At 43.2% G+C, this 21,154-nt stretch overlaps 1 protein-coding gene across 2 annotated transcripts in view; it reads left to right on the forward strand.

The window, feature by feature from the left end:
* LOC144773527 (solute carrier organic anion transporter family member 2B1-like) overlaps nucleotides 1-21,154 on the forward strand; it is a 477,218-nt gene that overhangs the window by 291,531 nt on the left and 164,533 nt on the right. For both annotated transcript variants that reach the window (XM_078658588.1, XM_078658589.1), the window contains exons 9-10: nucleotides 6,783-6,947; nucleotides 14,036-14,234. In XM_078658588.1, coding sequence (XP_078514714.1) covers nucleotides 6,783-6,947; nucleotides 14,036-14,234 — 364 coding nt within the window. The remainder of the gene's footprint in view (nucleotides 1-6,782; nucleotides 6,948-14,035; nucleotides 14,235-21,154) is intronic.

Below are 21,154 nucleotides of genomic sequence, written 5' to 3' on the forward strand. Positions count from 1 at the left end.
AGAATCTACTGCCATATATGGCACCATGTGTTGTAAGCCATGTACCGATGGTTGATCTGAAATTTGTAATGTTTTCCATATATACATTCAGTGTTCACGTAAGGCACAAAACGAGTCACCACTTTATTATTTATTTTCATTTTTATTTCTATTCACACGCATTGAAAGTTGCATGCACGTTCACCATCGCGTTCACTCCGAAGCTTGGGTTTAGAAGCAGCGGATTGGTAGAGAGAGCCCCACGTGGTCACGAGGAACAAGGTCTATCAGGAAGTGTTGCCGTGCTCTGAGTGAGCAGGCCGGTCTAGTGGTTGTATTGACGTCAGAGGAAACAGAGTGATTTCGATAGGCTGGAATATGTATCACGCGGAGATATAATGTGAAATGAGGCGCCAGAGCATTCGAACGCTTGGCAATGGCCACGAGAGTTGTTTGTGAGGAACAGCGTCAATATTAAGGTACGCACGTAGGAGGACTTGGGCTAAGTCGGTTTCTTTGTGAATGTACTGGAATATAGTCTGGCAGTTCTGATTTTGGTCTATTTTGCATTGTAGAACCGGTAGCGATCACGAGTCTTCGAGTGGGTAAGTTGAGTAGCCGCGTTGTCTCTGTGTTTGTTTTTAAAGCGGAGCCTTGTATAGAGAAAATAGTGAGTTCATGTGACGTTTTTTCATTGTGCAGGTCGTTTTTATTTTAGAGGCACAAGGAAAGGGTAAGATTTAATTAGATTTCACAGGGTGAGGAGGTGGTGGAGCACGACATTAAGCTCGTTTTTTCACTGGATTTGTTAGGTTTAACTCAACAAGTGGTCCCAAAATGTAACGCTGTGTTTTTTACATTCATGTAGATTTCATGCCCCGGAGGAAGAGCCCCACAAGGCTCGAAATGCATCGGGCTTCTCATAAGCATATTGTCATTGTATAATGCCATGTTGTTATATTATGTTACATACGCTGTATTCTTCAATGTTTTATGTTTGAGTTCTAAAAGAATTGCAATGTTTAAAAACATGTAAGTTCAGGCTAAATGTACTGAATTGAAAAAGCCATGTTGACATCATTGAGAATTTGATTTTGAAATGGTTTAAAAAATCTTTTGAAAAATAAACTCAACAGAGTTTTGCAACAGTGCACAGTGGTCGGGTGTAATTTCACTCGAGATAGGTTGGTTCAAGTGGGCACGTGAGGGCAAACGTGCCACCACTGGTGCACGCATAGACAAAAGAATCTTTCTAAAAACTTAAAAATTAAGAAATAAGGTGAAAAAGGTGTGCTTCTCCTATCTAAATTCATGCAACTATCTTAATACATGTTCTAGTGACCTCTTTGATATCAACAGGATTATGGAATTCATGCAACTCCAATCTAACTGTGGCCTCTCATCGAGTGCTCATTGGCAATATATTGCCCTTTGAAACTGGCTCCTACAACCTCACATTCGCCCCGACGCTAGCCACCATCTGACCTCCTTCAAAAAATGACTCTTCACTCGTTCTTCTGATAGGCCCATAGTATCTGACATATATAAGTTCTTAAATACCCATTTGTGCTTTATGAATCACTAGCACAACGATGCTGGGAAGATGAGTGTGAACATACCTGACCCAGTCAAAGAATGGGGGGGCATTTGCCATAGGGCCTGCGCCTCTGCATTTTATGCAGCAGGTAAGGAAATGCTCAAGATTGTACACTACTGGTACTATACTCTAGCTAGGGTAGCTAAAAGAAAGCAGAGCAGTGATGCACCATGTTGGAGTCAGTGTGGACAGACTGGCACACTTACAAATCTTCTTCGGCACTGCGCCAAGATACAACTGTTCTGGGCCGAGGTTCTGGTGGTGTCACTGAGATTTATGGCACAGACGTCCCTCGGTTCCCCAGACAAATCCTCCTAGGTCTTCTAAACCCCCTACATACCCTCTGAAATCGATAAGGGATCGGGCCATCACTCTGGCATGTGGCACAGCCAAACACGTCCTTCTGACCCGTAGGGCACAGAATTGGTGACAGTGCACCTGGATTGGTTGCACAAATTATGGAATCTCTTGGGGATGGAGTAATTAACAGCAGCCGAGCCAACATGTTTACATTCTTTGACAAAACGTGGGTGACCTGCGCACAATTTCTGTCAAATGAATTAAGGTAGAGGAGTTTTCCAGTCTATTTAGGTCCTTTGCCTTACACGCTTGGAACACAACACTCACCGATGTGCATTGGGAAACCTTCACTACTCATACTTTCCCTCAAGCGTTGGCCGCTGTATATTTTTCTCTGCTATGAGCTGCTGATGAATGTTATCCCCATCCCCATTTTTCTCCTCTTAACTTTAAGGCCCATTCCCTCCCCTTTTTTGCCTTCCTTATGTGTTACTTTTCCCTGTTATCATTGTTTCCTTCTATTGTTATACATAGCCATTGGATGTATGTGAGATGCATGTTTTCAGGTTTCGACCTGGCGAGGGGCACGCAGTGCCACTCCCAGATCGAAAACTATTGTCTACAGTAGGGATGTCGGCACCGCCTCTGCCTCTCATTGGCTAGCTCCATAAATGGAGGCTAGCCATTGGGAGACAGAGGCTGTCAATCGCGCTTTCTCTCGAAAACGCGATTCGGGGGCGTTTCTGGTGCTTTTTTTAAGCCCCGCCCCTTTGTCCCGGGCCGCGCTGTGATTGGCTGCCGGCCCGGGACACCCCGTGACGTCATTCCCGGGCCGCGCTGTGATTGGCTGCCGCCCGGGACACCCCCGTGACGTCAGCCAATCACAGCGCGGCCCGGGACCTGACTTGTTCATATTTTCATCAACCAATCGTTCATGTAAGCATTTCATAGCGTAACTATTATACACTTGTTTCTCTAATACAACTACAGTCGAAGATGGCCTCTAAGAGAGAGAACCTGTCACTGAACTCAGCAAGGCGCCGCGTGTTTGTGTCTGTATTGTTTAGCAGTTCCTATTATGTCTGGACATGACGCCAATGAGGCGGCTGTGAAGCTTCTGACGTTTAGCAATCTTACCTGCAGCGGAGTTGTGTCTCCCTCCTGCACAGCCTGCCTAATATGTAGCGAGCTAGACAGTACTACAAAGATGAACTTTATAAAAATGTAGTCTATACGCACGCTAAAGCGCCATCTTGAAATGGTGGCACGTTCCATTAAACAGAAGGTTACCAGGGAAAAGTCTAACATGCTTTTTTATATATAAATAACTTATAGAAACAGGTTTTAAGTTTACGTTTTAATACAATGTTCAGTTACTTGACTGTTTCTTTTTTAATTAGCTGTCGACCATGCAAAGTTTCATTGTGGCTACTGCAAACTCCTTTTGTGGCGCTATGTAGGAGATGGCCACCCCATTTTATGTATTTTTAATGCACGGTCATCGCGGTTCTACTAATGCTACAGTCTTGCACTGTCTACGTCCACATTTAGCAGTTGTGCACTGTCAGTCACTATACTCAACTGTGACGCACCGTGGGAGTCTTTGTCCTACGGGAGTTTACAATGTTACCAGCGGCCGGAGGCGGGGCCATGACTGTTTCCTGTAGAGTTTCTCCTGAGCTCGCGTGCAACTTTAGGTGATGTCTGAGAGTGAGGTTGTTAAGGATGATGGTGGCGTCCTTGCCCCTGAAGATATGGACGAGGAGACTGCAGAGAGCCGTTTGGCTAGGGACCGAGCACAGCAGTGTGATGAGTTTGCAGCTATCGCAAGCTGTGACAAGGCTGTGGCTCAGTGTTACCTGGCTGAGAACGATTGGCACATGGAAGTACGTGCACCCTTTTTAACATCCACATAGTATTATCGAATATGCTCTCAATATTGTACTCGTGTTTTTTTATTGAAAAAAGTGTAATATTTGTGAACATTTTGTTATTTTACTGTAAAGCCCCAAAACCTATTCCCTCAGCTTCTCCTATTGCTGGCAGTATGTGTTTTCTTTCTTTCATAAACGTTGCTTGACCTGACTAGAGAGGGGAACCAAGAAATCCAGGGAGTGAGTTTTCTGCAGTGCTTAATTTGCAAAAATGAACATGCCCATACCCTTCTCAGGAGACCACTGCAGCGCAGCCTGCATCACCCACTGCCAACAACTGTACTGGTACGTGCTATGTAGGTGTGTTACATGCTATGTGATACTTATTGTACACTCTGTGGTGTGTATATATATATATATATATATATATATATATATATATATATATATGTATGTTTTACTGTTTCCTACCTGTTCGTTCATTTGCTTCAAACACTCTTGGTATCTGCACTCTGGTATCCTTCAGCGTAAAGAGTTCTGAAACATGGCTATCTTTTGGGACTTTCATGATGAAGGGTGCATTCTAGGAGGCCCCTCGTTTTTATTTCCATTACATCGCTCAGTTTCTTGCCATATAGATTATTCTGATATTCGATTTTATTCATTTGATTGATTTGGGAAACAAGTTGGAAATGTACCAACTGAGAACGATTCTCATATTTTCAGCCTGTTTCTGATTTTTTTTTAGGCTATTCAAGGAGTATTCTCTAAAATATATCTTGGTTTCATATTCCCAGGTGTGACAACACGTGTACAATGGGCACACGCAGAATTTCTCCCTAGTGGAAGAATTCTCTGCTAGAGTATAAATCGTGTAACTTCTCCTGTGCTTTTTTCCTCCATGGGGAAAACATTAGAAATTCCCTTTCCTTAATCTCGATCGAGCAGGTTGCATGGCAAGGGGGCGAATGTAGCCGCAAAGTATTTATTGCTAATGTCTTTGTCGTGCCAGAACCCTTTAAAATTGACTCGATTATCATAGAGAGACGCGAGTCAGGAAATAAATGAGATGTTTGACTAGCTAATGGGGCACATAGGTTACCACTCAGATCTATAGGTGTATGCGCCTATATAGCTATATATACTCGGTGTAAGTCTCAGCCTCCCCTCTCTGTATGTCTGAATAATCCATACATATATTGAGATTTGAATACTTGCTGCAGAAGTTACATCCATGCCATGTCATTTCCAGTTGCACACAACGCGACAGACACAACATATCTGCAGATGGGCTGGCTGTCTTTGCGCCAACGGCATGCAAAAGTTTCAAACTATTTGAAAGTTTATTCTCCCAGTACGTCCTGTCTGGTAGCTTAGATCTGCTACACAATTACAACGGCTTTGTTTGTTTTATTTATACAAAAGCAAACCGTTCTTGACTGGATAAAATGCGTACCACAACCGCCCGCGATAATAACGCTTGTCATTTACAGCGCTGTTGTGTTATAGAACTCGTCTGCAAGTAATTGCTGCCTGCTGAGCTCGTCCAGTAGAGTACCATAGGTCTCACATTTGCGAGAGATTAAGCTATTGCCAATGTAAGTGACAATGCCATTTATTTATCTGCATTCAAAACCAACACATAAATGAAGATTTTGTCATTTACAATGCCAATAGCTCTAACTTTTCAAAAGGCGAAACCGTTGCATTGTAAATGCTTGTTATTGATTGCTTCTGAAAATAAATAAAACAGATATAAACCTAAAAAGGTTAAGGGTAGGAAAATGGAAACTTTCTAAAAGTGCCATTTTCTAACTAGTAATGACAAATCAGACTTTACCATTAAGGAGGATTTATCATCACAATTTCATAGACACCAAACATGAAACATCTACCTGGTCCTAATTGGGTAATACAGCTTATTAAATGTCATAAGGAACCCCCAATGTTATTTTATTCAATGGGAGGTGTAGGACTCACTGTAGTGAAAAATGAATGTAGGAGTTTTTCACTACCAGGACATATAAGACTTAGAAGTACATGTTCAACCTTTTATTTTCACAGGGGTGACTTATATGTAACAAAAGGGGAGTTTAAGACTTGGCAAGGGGGTTTTGATGCTAAGTTGACATGGCAGCTTAAAGCTGTATTCAGGCTGCAATGTAAGGCCTGGGGCATGTTCTAAGGGGCTACGTAAGTGGCTGGCACAATAAGTGTTCCAGGTGCACTAATAGCGTTTATTTTATTTACAGGATCTGGATATATGTTATACACTCTACAAGGATCTCACAAGTAAATGAAATATATCAGTTGGGTATAAATCAACTAAACCATGTTAAAAGGAGAGAGGACAAGCATGTTGACACTGGTTAGCAGTGATATAGTGCACAGAGTTCTAAGTAAAAACAATCGTAATTCAGCAAGAAGTGGAGGAAAAAAGGCAAAAAGTCTGGGGGTGACCCTGCAAGGAGGGCAAGGTGCACCAACACCCTTCACATCGGGATCATCAAGCAGCTGACTAGAAAACTTTCAAACCATCCAACTCGGCAGCCAGACGTATCCCTAACCTCCCACACAGAACTCACACCATACCACACCTCAAGGAAATATATTGGCACCCGATACAGAAATGCATTAAAATCAAACTCTTCACCCACACATTCAAGGCAGTATACAACTCAGGTCCCAACTACCTGAACAGTCTCATTTCCTTTGTCAACCACCCAGCCACTTCGGGACAGAGGACCTACACATAACCAGACAAGGAGGATGTTTTTGATTTGGGATTCATGTTTCAAAGGCAGAGAGAAATAGAAGTAATCTCATTGAAATACCATTTTCAAATTTGCAACCTAGCTTGAGTGTTTACATTGCATGAAAAATAGCAGAGAGCTCATTGTTCTTAGCACTAAAGGAAATTAAGATTTTGCATTGAATATGTTATTGGCATGAGCGTCATAATTTTCATATGAAGTACCTGTATACATTTCTATAGATAAGTTGCTCATGTTTGTTCTGTTTTTTTTCTTTAGTCTTCCCCAAGGTTTTAGTGAAAAACCTAAAGAAACCTGTCTTTCTGCTGGTGATTTTGGCTCAGGTGATGCTATCTGCAATGGTGGCTGGTATAATGGTATTTATGGCCAAATATATGGAGAGGCAGTTCTCTATCACAGCGTCGATGGCTAATCTGATAATGGGTAAGATGAACAAAACATTGTAGAAAGTTACTGCCTCAGTGTCTTGCCATGAAAGAATCAAGCTGAATTGCCATCTGTACAATCTGGTGGCAATCCAAGCAACGGTATAATATGCAGATTAACTACAGCCGGGGCCACTGGAATTATTCAACAATGGAGGTCCAAATTATCCATCAGGGTTCACTAAATTATGTGGCAATAAGTGGTACATATTGCGGGTTAATGTACCACAGTCTAACAGTATTATTTTGATGTTTCATCATTTAACTACCCATTAATGGTGGATAGGCACAGATTCCCCCTGATTTGTAACAGTTTAACATCTGGATGCAGTAATGGGTAACTGCAAGATGACAAGTTAGTCTTTGTAAAACGTTGCTGCCACTGTGTGACAGCACATAGGGTTTTTAAGTATTTTTGTATGTGTTTGAGCTAGGACTTTTTTTAGTTTTAAAATGATACGGCATATGGTGGATCAGGTAGTACGTCATTTAAATCCATAGTTATGTGGAAAATTTGTTAGCAGCAGGAACATATAATTCCTACAGCATCGACTGCAGTATAGATCTGTTATGGCAATGTGAATAGAGCGTGTAGCATGCCAAGATCAAAATATGATTCTGCAATTAAAAGAATACTGGGTAAAAACAAAGCTTTCCATGAGGAGAATTTGGATTATATAGTAATTATTGCTTTGCATAAATGTTCTCAGCAAAAAAACTCTGCTTTTGGAAAACCTCTATTGACATCTCATGTAATGCAGAATGGTATAGAGAAACATATTTTCGGACACCTGCGAATATGTGACGTTACCACTCATGCCATTACAAAATGCCACACTTTTACTTTAGGTCCCCTACAAGGCATGGAAGGTTTGGGTTTTTCCATCAAGCTAAATGATTCATCTTCATTCTCTGGCGGACTGATTTATCGCCCTCCAGGTAACCCCTCGGCATTTCTAGACTCACTAAGTGACTCTTTGGGACAATTTTTAGTCCGCTATCCACACTTCACACTTTTGGGTGATTTTAATTTACACTTAGAATCTACAGCTGACGCACAAGTTCTGAATTTCCTCCAAACTTTGAAGATTTTCGACCTTCTTCAAATAGTCACACTGCCCACTCATCAATCAGGTCACTGTTGTACAGTGCTTAGCTCATCTACTGAGCTAACACTCTAGATCTCTGTAATGTTCTTTGTTCTGGAATTCTCCGTTGCCCTGTTGGCAGTTGGAGCTCTGGCCAGGGGAGGATTGGGCTTACCTGTTCTGTGCTGCAATAAAGCTGTTCCTGCAACATCCAGTCTGTGGAGTTATACATCAAATCTACAACATTTGGCGACTTGGACTTAAAAGACATCTGGCCATAGCTTCCTGTTGAAGATTGCAGCTAATTAAGGAATTACAGAACGGCAGCACCGATTCCTCACGAACCCGCGTGGTAAGCAGACCGAGAGGAGCCTTCAGCGTATTGGCGTTAATTGCAGTGGAACCGATCGTGAATTTTGGGAGAATACGAGGTTTCCTCTATGTGCCGACGAAGGTGACGTCACACCCTCCAACGTCTTTCGTGACGAGATGTGGTGAGTCGCGCACACGCACTGCTGGAGCGCACGCTGAAGCGCACGACGTGACTGGGTGAGTTGCGCATCTCTTACGCGCACTACTGGAGCGTATGCTAAAGCGCACACTGAAACGCACAACTGCGTTTCTCTGACACTGTACGCATTGTCCTCATGCGCATGCCAGAGACGCACACGTTCATGCGCGTGTGACAACAGACGTCAGACGTAACTGACGTAAATCGGCCATTTTGAATAATTTTTCTGCCTGTTGTCAGTGGTTGCTAAGCAACGCGCTTCGCGGAGATCTTCACATCAGACTGTCGGAAACACCGTGGTGCAGCGGATTATCACTGCGGACTACCTGGAACGTCATTATTTGGCGGATCTTCAGAATAATAAAGTGGAGTAAGCGTTTAAATTGAGTGAAAAGATAAATATATACAGACTGTTTCTGTTCTCTGTGAAAAGAAAAATTATAACGTGCTTGTATAACAACTGTTTCTTGCTACTACACAATAGTACCTTACGTTTCAATTCAATGGCTCAAGCAATTAATGTAGCACTACCACCACAATTCTTGTGCGAACCAGGGAATCCACCCATAATGTGGGAAGACTGGATAATAATGTTTAACAACTATATCCAAGCTTTAGACGGGGAGGATTTCTCACCTAAGCGCAAGAAAGCTCTCTTGATGACGACATTAGGTAAAGAAGGACAACGTCTGTTTAAATACTTACCACAAGTATTACCTTCTGGGTCACAAGCAGATTTAGATGAATTTAAGGAGGCGGTAGAAAGACTTGAAACCAGATTCGGTAAGGAAGAAAACCTTGTCTTACAGAGATACAAATTCTACAAGAACAAACAGTTAGCGGAAGAGAGCATTGATGAGTTTGTTGCGCGTCTACGCGAACTATCAGTGAAATGCAACTTCGGCCAAATGGCGGATGAACTTATAAGAGACCAACTGATTGTTCAAGCCAATAACAGAAAAGTCCAAGAACGATTATGGGCGGCAAAAAATCCAACATTGAAAGTTGCGATAGAATTGGCTAAAGTAGTAGAAGAGAGTGAGAAATGTATGAGAGAGTTGCAGAAGAGTGGCTTGGAAACTAAAGTGGCAGAAGTTTCCAATAAGAGTATGACTAGTGACAATAGTGATGATGAAGCTATGGCGATTGCTATAGTAAGAAAAAAGGGCTATATTCTTCAGAAGAAGAATATTCAACAAACCTCAGGTAGTAGGAATAGTCAGAAAGTGTGTTCGAGGTGTGGGAGTTTTTCACATTCTTCAGATGCTAAGTTTTGCTTTGCAAATAATAAAGAGTGTCTACGTTGTGGGAAAACGGGACACTTTGCAAAGATGTGTAAAAACAAAAACAGTTCAAACGGTTCACGGGTGACTGTAATTAATGACTGTACTGATGTGAGACGTGAAAAGAACAAGATATTAATTTTGTCTGACACTGTATGTTCATGCAAAGATCGAAGAGAGAATCCTTTTAAAGCTGAGTTCAAAATTGATGAGAGGGTAGTGAACCTCATGGTGGACACAGGTCACACTTTGGACGGAATATGTACTAATTTTCCCCTCTTAGAAACGCAGCCCCCTGTTCCACAGATTTGGTTAGACAACTTTTTGGTCCCATTTCTTATTAAGCTCACACAACCCCAATCTCTAGCCAAACTAACTCACAATTTAGGGAACCATGTTAATTGGACGCGAGTTGAGGCTAACTTGAAGCTTAATCCCATTGTTACTTCACCTATCCCAACCATGCTTGGCGATGCTACCCAGGGCTCCAAACATTTTCATACATGGATGCGCCAGGAGATCAAAGATAGAATTCCACAGAATCGCCCTCAAGGCAAAGGGAAAAAAGGGAAGATTAATGCCCCTTGGTTTACAGCTGAACTAGCAAAAGCTCACCTATTGTGCAGGAAAAAGGAACGTAGCTGGCGAATAAACTATGACTCAACAGATAGAAGCTTGTATGTTCAGCAGAGAAAAATGTATCTCGCGGCGATCAAATTAGCTAAAAAGACCTACTATACCAACGCTATTAATACAGCCAAGCAAAAGCAAAAAAAGCTATTCGCCATTGTCAAGTCTTTTACTCATCCCAGAGTGCTACAAGCAGAAATCCCTTCGTCCTTAGAATTCTGCAATCAGATAGCGGACTTCTTTGAAGAAAAAATCTTACTGATAAAAAAGGATTTCCAAGCTCCTTGTCATGCCTTGTCTGCCACTCCATTGGACTGTGGTAAGAACCTGAAAGTCAATCTTAGATCTTTCACCCCGGTCACGCTCCCTCAGACACAGGATGCAATTATGTCATGTAAATCGGGTGCACCATCAGATTCATGTCCACCCAGAATCCTCCATCAATTAATTGAGGTTGTCAACCCGATCATAAACGAGATTGTTAATGCTTCCCTGAGCACAGGTGTTGTGCCGAGCGAATGGAAGCCCGCTATCGTGAGACCCCCTCATGAACAAATCCCCTATTGACCTTGCTAATTTACGCCCGATTTCACTCCTTCCCGTTCTGGGCAAGATCACGGAACACATGGTCCATAAAGAATTAAAAAATTATGTTGACACACATCACATTCTTCATCCTCAGCAATCGGGCTTCCGTTCATAACATTCCATGGAATCTGCCCTGATTGAACTCACTGATTCAATAAAGCTATTGCAAGATCAGGGAAAGAACGCCGTCCTAATCCTACTAGATCTTACGGCGGCGTTCGATACCATCTCCCACTCTATATTGATCAATAGACTTAGGGATATAGGAATCACGGATGTCGCATTGGATTGGATAATTTCCTTCCTGACAGACCTGTCCCAGACCATCTCCCTGGGCACCGTCCTCTCTAAAGAGAAGAAGGTAAATTCTGGAGTCCCCCAAGGTTCAATATTGAGCCCCTTATTGTTCAATATATATGGTCCCTCTCATCTCTTTAATTGAGTCATACGGCATATTAGTAACATCATATGCCGATGACACTCAGTTGATTGTTCCCTTGGAGAACAATTCTACCAATGCTGAGCTGAATTTCAAGAAGTGTTTAAAAGATGTCTTCAGCTCGATGGAGCAAAACCACCTTAAATGTAACACCAGTAAGACGGAAATCCTACCCATGGGTAGTACCGCCATTTCTGTCCTATTAAATGGTGGCCTGATCCACCACAAGCAGTTACATCAGCGAGGAACATTGGCGTTCTATTCGACGCCGAATTATCTTTTGACCAACATGTCAGGAATGTCGCAGGAAGCTGCTTTAATATCATTAAGTCACTGAAAAAGTTCTTCAACTTTCTTCCTATAGACTCAAGAAAGGCAGTGGCAGTGGCCTTAATTCTTGCACGTCTTGACTATTGTAATGGGCTGATGGCAGGGGTAAAAAAGAAAAACACACTCAGAAAACTCCAAGGCGTGCAACACGCAGCGGCCAGACTGGTTCTCAAGCTACCCAGGAGATCATCTGCCTCAGCAGCTCTTAAAACCCTTCATTGGTTACCACTCCCTAAAAGAATATTGTTTAAAATCTTAATAATAGCATTCCGTGCATTCAATGGCATTGGCCCGAATTATCTTATCAAACGATTTCCTCACTACATTCCTGGAAGGTCCTTAAGATCTTCAGGTCAGAATCTGATCAAGCCACTAAAATTCAAACTCAAGACCAAAGGAGGCAAGTGTTTGTCTTTTTTAGCAGGGAAAGCATGGAATTCTATTCCCGGTCACCTCAGATTTATAACCCATGAAAACCAATTTAGAAAACAACTTAAAACATGGATTTATTCCCTTTCTGACGATTGTGTGATGTCCTTCATTTAGGTTCCTTTCTGTTTCTGATCTTTTGCACACTCTATAGTTAGCGCCAGGATGCTCCTTTCGGAGCGATGGTTTGCGCTTTATAAATACATAAAAATATACAAATAAACATCGCATGCCATTGCAACGGCAACTTTTACATCGTCTTTCAGTCGGGGGAGCGCTGGAGGTTGGAATAGGTTTATTTTCTATTCCAACTCCAATGTGTGCAACAGTAGGGAAGGTGTTGGAGTTAAATCCAACACCTTCTACCCACTGCTGTACACCTTTTTCGTTGTAACACCATGCGATGTAATGGCATGCGTTGTAACGGTTGCGTAGTAAAGGCTGTTTTCCAGTATGAGGGCCCAAATTGTCTGTTTAAACTCTTTGTCTGGAATCACTATCTTTAATTTCAAAGCAAGCTAAGGTAGAATTGAGCTTTGTTGGGTAGTTTGTTTCTGTGATACTCTAGGGTCAGATGCCTATCAGGTATGATGCCCATGAATTGGGTGCATTGTACAATGTTCAGGTTACTTCCCAATACTTCTACCTCTTTAAACCAGTTTTGTGCAGGAGTTTATAAGATGGAGGGACAGATAAGTAGATATCATATTTGGAGCATATTTAGTTATAGATGATGATATGTCACATTTGGATTTTGCTGAGTACTTGGGACAGCCACTTGACATCTTTAGGGAGTAACGCTTTGACATCTAGTTGAGTGTCTTCAGGATGGTGGTGGTGGTCACTTTCAGATCTTGGTTCAATTTTAAAATTGATTATAAGCGACACTATATTCAGGTTGACTAATGTATAGTCAAGAATGGTGTTCCTGAATGTAGACAAATGCATAGGGTTAGCAGATATATCATCTGGAAACCTCCCATTAAGTGACAGGAGCCCTAAGCCTCTAGCTCTTTCGAGAACAGCAGCTTCCCTCCTTGATACTCTCGTTTTTGTGGGGCATAAACTGCTAGGCAAATGCCCCAGACTTGTTTGGTAATTGTCGAGTGTCTCACTGAAATGTTGTAATTAAACACTTGAAGCGGATGAGGCTACTTGAAAACCACTGCAGCACAAGCTGCAGACAATTTTAAATGTTTCCACCCTTTGTTTAAGTGAATAGTAGTTGTCATTAATTCCCATTTAATGCTCATCTCTATCGCTTGTGAAAATGGCTCTGCTTGGCTGAAGATGGCTGTGGACCTCCCCTGGCTATGCTGGGGTCTTCCAGCACCCTGGTGTCAGAGCCGGCCTTCAGGCAATGTTCCAGTGCTGTTAGCAAACACTAAGCAGAAGTAGATCATCGGTATGTTGGTCTATTTGTGGGCAGGGACTTCGATGTCATTACTTGGTTGGACAGTGATACCTGGTCCGAGAGTGAGAGGCAAGATACATCCTTTACATAGCAGAGTTTGTCTCTTATTCCCTGTTGTGCATAATACCCTTCTGTATCCGTAAACTCTTATGGGGTTTACTATAGAGTGAGTTGGAAACCTGGATAATGTTAGTTCATTCACAAACTCCAGTCCTAAGGAAATAAAAACAGGTTTCCCAGCAGGGAAACCCAGGAATAACTCCATATAACATAACAGGGAGTACTGCAATGAAACATCACTTCTTGTTTATATGTGCCGCTCCTCCGATTGAAACACTATACAATTACACCTGTCTTGTGGTTGCTCTTCTCAGGTGCTATACACATTCCTACAGCCATGGCAGGAATCGTTGTTGGAGGGGCAGTCATAAAGAAGTTCCAGATGTCTCTTAAGCAGTGTGGAGCCATGTGTGCCATTGTGCTGGCCCTGTGCATCGCCATAGCCCTCCCCATCTTTTTCCTTGGATGTCCAACACAGACATTTTATGCTCCAGGACATGTGCCGGTTGGAAGGTAAAACAAGGTTCCAGGATTGTCAAAATGTCAAAAAAATCTGTAACTCTCTTTTTTTGTGTGTTTAGAATGCTTTATTGAGATAATATACAAAGTAAAACATCAGTATGAAACAAAAAGAGGTCAAATAGTACCATTATAGAGATTGAAATAAAAGAAGTGAGATAAAGAAATAAGTTGAACCATAAACAGATAAGGACCATCTAACTAATTAAACTAACTAACTAAGATGGCCGCCGAGCTGGAGCTCCACACCGAAGCTCCGGGGCTTAGGATCACAATTTTGTGAAAATCCCTGCTTAAACCCCACACTCCATTGTTTTTCTAGATGAAGCACACTGCTATGCAACGCCACTAATCTTTTTAGGTCTCGCTACTGATGCAGCGCCATGTGATGCTTGCGTAAGCGAGACTTATTGTCGCCGGGTAGTTTAGCGAAGTGGGACAGGAGAGGTGCACGAGCTTGCAAACAGATTGGAGACAATGGCTGTGACCGCGCGGTTTTAGATACATGGGCTGTGAACGCGCGTGTCTCTTCTCGCGCTCTCCCACGCTTTCACTTTCGCAAGCAAGAGCCCCTTCCTTTGTATCAGAAGCGCTGTGTGCCTTCCTGCACTGCTACGTCCCCGGACTCAGATAACACCCCCTGATCCCACCCCCACTACTCGACGGCAGAAGCAGCAGTGTCACAGTTCTCTTCTGGTGGCATCATTCACCTCTATTCTGCAGCCCTGGACACATTGACAATCAGCCACTTTTACTCTCACCCAACGCACCGATTCCGGGTGCCATGCCGCTGTTTCTTGCTCTAGTGATTTTCCATAGCCGCGTAGATCGCCGCATGGGGCAGGGACCCAGCTCGTGCCTGGACCTGCTGCAGAACTTGATGACGGCGCTGGTGCGGCACGAGCGCATACAGGCAATCTGGGCTCGCGCCGATGAGCTGCACTTCCACGCTGAGTGGGTGAGCACGGGACTGTGGCCGTCGCATGGAAGCTGCAGGCTAGTCTTTTTTTGTTCCCCTGTGAAATGGATCCAAAAAAGGTGGAACACTTTGGCTGGAAATGTCCTCATTTTCTGTTTTCTATTCAAAAGAAAAAACGCCAGGACATGTTTGATTCTTGGGAGCGCTGCCAATGTCCAGGCGGCCTGCTCCCCCCTCTCCCACTCCCCCTCCTTAAACTTGGAAACTCCAGGGACGGTTACTGTGTGGGGGACACGGGTCGTGACGTCACTGCGGCCACGACCTGGCTCGCATGCTCGGTGCAGCCTCCCTCATGTGCCTTCAGGGGTGCTGCCCTGCTAGGGGTATTGATTCCAATGTCCAGGCAGCCTGCCCCCCTCCCCACACCTTAACCTTGGAAACTCCAGGGGTGATGGGGACACTGGGTGTGGTCTCTTGACTGAGGGATTGTAATTGACTTGTCCAATATCTCTCCACGCACAGCACGGCCACCGTAGACCCCTGGTGCCCTAACGCTCTCCTCTAGGTGCTGCCCTGAACTTGGCCCTGTCTTCATGGTGTCATCATCAGGCCGTGTGGAGGGCCGGGACACCAGAGAGACTCCGAGACCGTGGATCAGAGTTTTTGAGGGATCCCGGGACCGCGTGGAAAGGTGTGTGCAGGACCGTGTGAAGAGGAGTGCTTTGGGGGCCCTACGGAGCTGGGGCGGGGGGTGAGGTCCTTGCAGGCATTGGAGGGCCCCAGAGCTGTGTGGAGTTTATGGTCTGTGAGACCCCGCCACAGCAGGTGAGTGCACAGCCCCTTCACTGCCCACCCCGTGTGGCAATAACATTACTAAGAGTATCACACACTTACCGGTCTCTCGCATGGGGTATTAGCTCAGTGTGGTACTCCTTTCACCCAACGCAGACCCCACTCTCAGACCTATCAGCTGTTATGAAGAAACCCAGGGCTCTGCCATTTCCAACTCACAGTAATATAGATATAAGTCTGCCATTGCGGCCTTGGCTAACGCAAGATATACGCACCATATGAGATGGCGTAGAAAAATTTCAGGCTGACAAGATGCAGAGCCCCACGAACACTGGGTGGGGGTTACATTCCCTGCTTGAAGTCCTGTGCAGAAGGGGGGATATTCAAAACATCCAGATTGCAAATAGAAAAGCCCCCCTTTTGTTTAAAAATGATTTGGGACACGTTCATAAAAAGTGTCCATGAGCACTACTATATGTTTCGCTCACAGGCTGACCATATGGTGACCTTTCACCTCCAACCACAAGACCCTCTCCACCCCTCCCGAGGCCCGAGGGTGACACAGAGTCCATACCGCCACAACGCTAGTGCGGATTTAAGATGGTGATGCGAGTGCAAGGCACTTTATGCATGCTCTTCCGAATCTTTGGTTAATCTGTCCTGAATGTATTACGCATCAAAAAGTGGTTCTAGAGCCTATTTCAAAGCAAAATATCCAGAGTTCAATTATCAAAGCATTCCAATTTCTTTTAGTTGGGTGTTTTTTTTTATTTTTTATTCTTTTACATTTTCGAACGAACTTTCATAATAATACTTTATTACCTTTTTAGCTACCGAGTGAGCCCCTCATATTGACGGGGGTGCTTTTCACACCCATCCTAAAAATGCAAAAATAAAAGTTTTAAAATATGATGTAAAACGGTGCATTCTCCACAATTTCTTTAAACATGGGTTACTTATCTATGGATGCAGTCCCGGAAAGCAGTTCTCAGCATTTCTAGTAAGTGTGGGACATCCCTTTTAGATCGAAGCCTACAAGGCAGCTCAGCTCTCTGGTTTTAAATGTTGTTCTGATCTTGTGACATTTGCTGTGTGTTGAAAGACAGAGGTCAAATGTCAGGCTCTGTCTTCTAGAGAGTTCGGTGTTGCATTTACCCGAGTTTAAGCTAATGCCTTTGTAAATGACAATGTCTTTTATTAATGTTTTAAAACCCAAAATAAAAGGACTACAATGCAATAACAATAGCTCAAACTCGTTTAGATAAGCTGCAACTTCAAAGGATAATCAGAAGGTTAAACTCTACCTGAATCCTGCTGGCGACTCCAACGCCTCTACAATGACCATTGCTGAATCGTGGATGAAGCAGAGTCGGGGCTTTTCCAGTACGGATGAGGTGCTTTGTTGCCACGACCTCTGGCTCAACTGCCCCCTTGCTGTTCTTTGCTCCTCCGACCCGGAGTCTGCACCTGGCCGGAGCTCACGAGACTAAGTGGGTGTATTTATGGTCCTGGGGAGATGGAGGCCTCCTCCTGCTGCTGCTGACCTGGGCTCGGCTCAGTCCCTGATACTCCTTTCTGGATCTTTGCGCAGGGCTCCGGGGGCTTTGAGACTGTGCTCCGGTCCGCATATAAGCCTTCCCTTCTCTGATCGGAGTCCGGAACTCCTTGGATTTTGAAGGGAGGCTTGGGGCTCAACAGGTTGAGATCCTCCCCCCCATGCTCTGAGACCTGGGTTCCAAGATGGGATTGTGTGCTTGTGGGCGACTCCCCGATCTTCGCCCTGCACTCCCAGTGATCACCCTGCGAGCTTGTGTCTCTACAATCCTGGTGCTTCTAGCTCTCCCTTTGACTTGGATGTGGTCCCCCACGCCGAAATTTCCCGCAGATAACGTGGGTCCTGGTCTTTGCCTTCCATTCCCAGATATTTCCCTGTGAGCTCGTGTATCAATGGCGGGGCTGCCGGTGTATGTGCCATCCCCTTTGCACGCCTCCGACATGGACCATCAGTGCTCTACCACTGGCAGAGCTGCAGGGGTGAGCGCCTCGGTTTTGCCGAGATGAGCATTTTTCGGCACAGAGCAATGCCGGAGCCCGGAGGCAGGAGCCATTGCTCCACTCTGCTCGACCATATCTCTATTCCTTCCCTTTCCTTGAGCCCTGCTCCATGCTCATCGTCGCTTCCTGACTTCCTTTCCGCCGCCGGTCAGAGGACTCCATCGCGACACTGCTGATGTCTTCTGACTTTATTTTTTAGGTTGGCCGATAAGGAATCGGGCCGAGGCTCTCCCCCCCCCCCCAACCCACCCTCCGGCTCCAGACTTTGCTACCGCTGCTTGAATGCAATATATCTATGATGTCTTAAATTAAGAAGAAAAATCTAGCGAGAGCACGGGTGTCTGATTGTGCGGGGTTAAGGAAGAGTTCTGGGAATGTAGTTGAATAATAGATGATCTGACATGAGAGTAATGATGAGCATGTGAGAGAGATATGGAATACTTCTCTTGGATCCCCATTAGGTCCATAGGACGCCCCTCGACCATCAGGTGCTCAAATGTAATAATTCCTTTATCGATCCATTCTTTCCAGAATATAGCTCTGTTTTTATTCTTTAAGTATTTGTTGTACCAAACAGGAGTGTGTGCAAAGATGTCCGAGTGAGAAATATGAACCTTAAACAAAGATGTTGCAACTACAGTAGAGTGCATGAAAGTTGGCAATAAGACATGTCTGAGGGGCTGGCATAAAAGAGAGCGTGCATTAAAAGAGAATAGTGCATATTGGGATTGTTCTAATGAGGTCCCGGCCATTGAAGGTGTGTGTGAGGAATCTGATCAAACGATCCAAACTTGTTTCAGGGTGAATGAAGAGTGATAACGTCTAAGATTAGGGAAATTAACCCCTCCTAATTCTTTTGGCTGCTGAAATCGACTAAGTGATATCCTAGTCTTACAATTATTCCATAGGAATTTAGTTAGGGAGCGATTAATAATATTAAAGAGAGAGAGTGGGAGAGTGACTGGGAGCATGGAGGGATAAAAGTTAATAATTGGGAGCAGGATCATTTTAATCATGGCTAGCCAACCCCACCAATACAAAAATAGTGGTGACCAACTGTCAATAAGTGCCAAAAGTTTTTTAAGTATGTCTGAGAGGATGATTTTAATGATTTCTTTGATACTATTAGTATAAAGGATACCCAAGCATTTAATACTCTTGGAGTTCCATGTGAACCCTTTATCTGAAAACATATGGGAAAAGCAATGTTTATTCAATGGCATAACCTTGTAATTTTCAATATTAAGTTTGTAAGCAGAGATCAGAAAATCATTTTTTATCAAAGAGAAAAACGTCAGAAAAGAGGTAGTGGGGTTGGAGAGGTACAATAAAATATCGTCTGTATATGCAGTAAACTTAATATCTGTATGTTTAAATTGGAATCCAGTATAGTGTGGAGAACTGCGACTTTTTACCAAAAAGGGTTCAAGGGCGAGCATAAATAGCAATGGGGATAAAGGCATCCTTGTCGGGTTCCTCTGTGGAGTGGAAAGTATTTAGACTTCTGTTTGTTCACCCAAATGGAAGTGGAGGGAGCAGAATACAACATCTGGATGTATCTAAGAATGGGGGGCTAAAGCTGTGCCATTTCAGTGCTCCAAAAATGAATTCCCAATGTATTCTGTTGAATGCTTTTGCAGCATCTAAAGTGATGGCAGCAACTGGTGAATCCACCTTGGAGGCTAAATGGATAATATTGAGGAAAGTCCTGGAGTTGTCTGCAATGGAACGACCCTTCATGAACCCTAATTTATAAATATTAATTAGATCTGGGTTCACCTGATTGATACTAAGGCTAATAATTTGGTGAAGATCTTACAGTCCGTATTAAATATAATTAGGGAAATAGGTCTGTAATTTTTGCAATACGAGGGGTCCTTATCTTTTTGGGGAATCAAACACAGCAATGCTTGAGTGAAAGAACCCTGCATTTTACTGGAGGCCAGAAAGTGATTGATGAGGACTAACAGCTGAGGGACCAAAATTGCTTGAAATAAAGAAATAATGTACAGTAAAACAATTTGGACCTTGTGTTTTGTCCTTGGGAGTTGATTAATAGCATTTGTAATTTCTTGTTCTGATATTGGACTATCAAGTGATGTAGGATCAATGTGCTTATAGAAAGGTTTAGGTATGGATTGAAAGAGTGAATCAATTTTAACATCAGAGGAGGTTGACTCTGGACTGTAGAGAGAAGTATAATACTCAGTCAAACACTCAAGAATCTTAGTATCTGTAATATGTCTGCATCCTGTGCTATGTGATGGCAACGATTTTGGACTTTTGTTTTTTAATTTTAAGATTATTCGCTAGGAATTTGCCGGCCTTGTTCCGGCCACCATGCATTTTAGCGTTAAATTTAAGAAGATTATTACAGGCATTATCCCAAGATTGTTTATTGTATTTCATTTGGTTGTGCAAGGCATCAGGACAATTTGTGGTAAATAGTTTTGTTTTACAGCCTTGATTTGTTTTAAAATTAATGTTACCACAGTAAGGGACTTCTTTTTCTTCTGGAAGACATAGTCTATTATGATTCCTCTAGCAGTGGCTTTAAAAGCATCCCAAATAAAATTAAATTGTGATACAGAGGAGAGATTATTATGTAAATAATTCTGCAAAAATTATGCATATTGTTCAACAAATTTCGTGTCGAACAAAAGGGCATTGTTACAACGCTATTTACGTGAGGTAGGTGTGGATGTGTGATATTCCATATCCAATATGACGGGGCATGATCAGAGATGAGAAGGGATCCAATCTCCACATTAGTCATGAATTGAAGAGATGATTACGTAATAAATATATAATCTAATCATGAATGAGACCTTTGAACAGGAGAGAAGAAGGAACATTCTAAAACATGAGGGTGGGAAATTCTCCATGCGTCCAGTAACCCTCTAGATGAAATAGCTTTGTGAAAAGTCTTCTGCATCTTATTAGAAATACATTTCGTTTAGGATTTCCGATCTTTAAAAGGGTTCATTGGTTGATTCCAAGCGCCTCCCAAAATTAAGTTTTCAGTGGCATGATAAGAAAGGAGGGTGGAGAAATCATTCCAGAATACTAAATCAATACTGTTGGGGCCATATACATTACAAATAGAGAATGGAGTATTGTTGACTTCAGCATTGAATAAAAGCCATCT

Source organism: Lissotriton helveticus, chromosome 8 (genome assembly GCF_964261635.1).
Source record: "Lissotriton helveticus chromosome 8, aLisHel1.1, whole genome shotgun sequence".
In the NCBI taxonomy this organism is placed as follows: domain Eukaryota; kingdom Metazoa; phylum Chordata; class Amphibia; order Caudata; family Salamandridae; genus Lissotriton; species Lissotriton helveticus.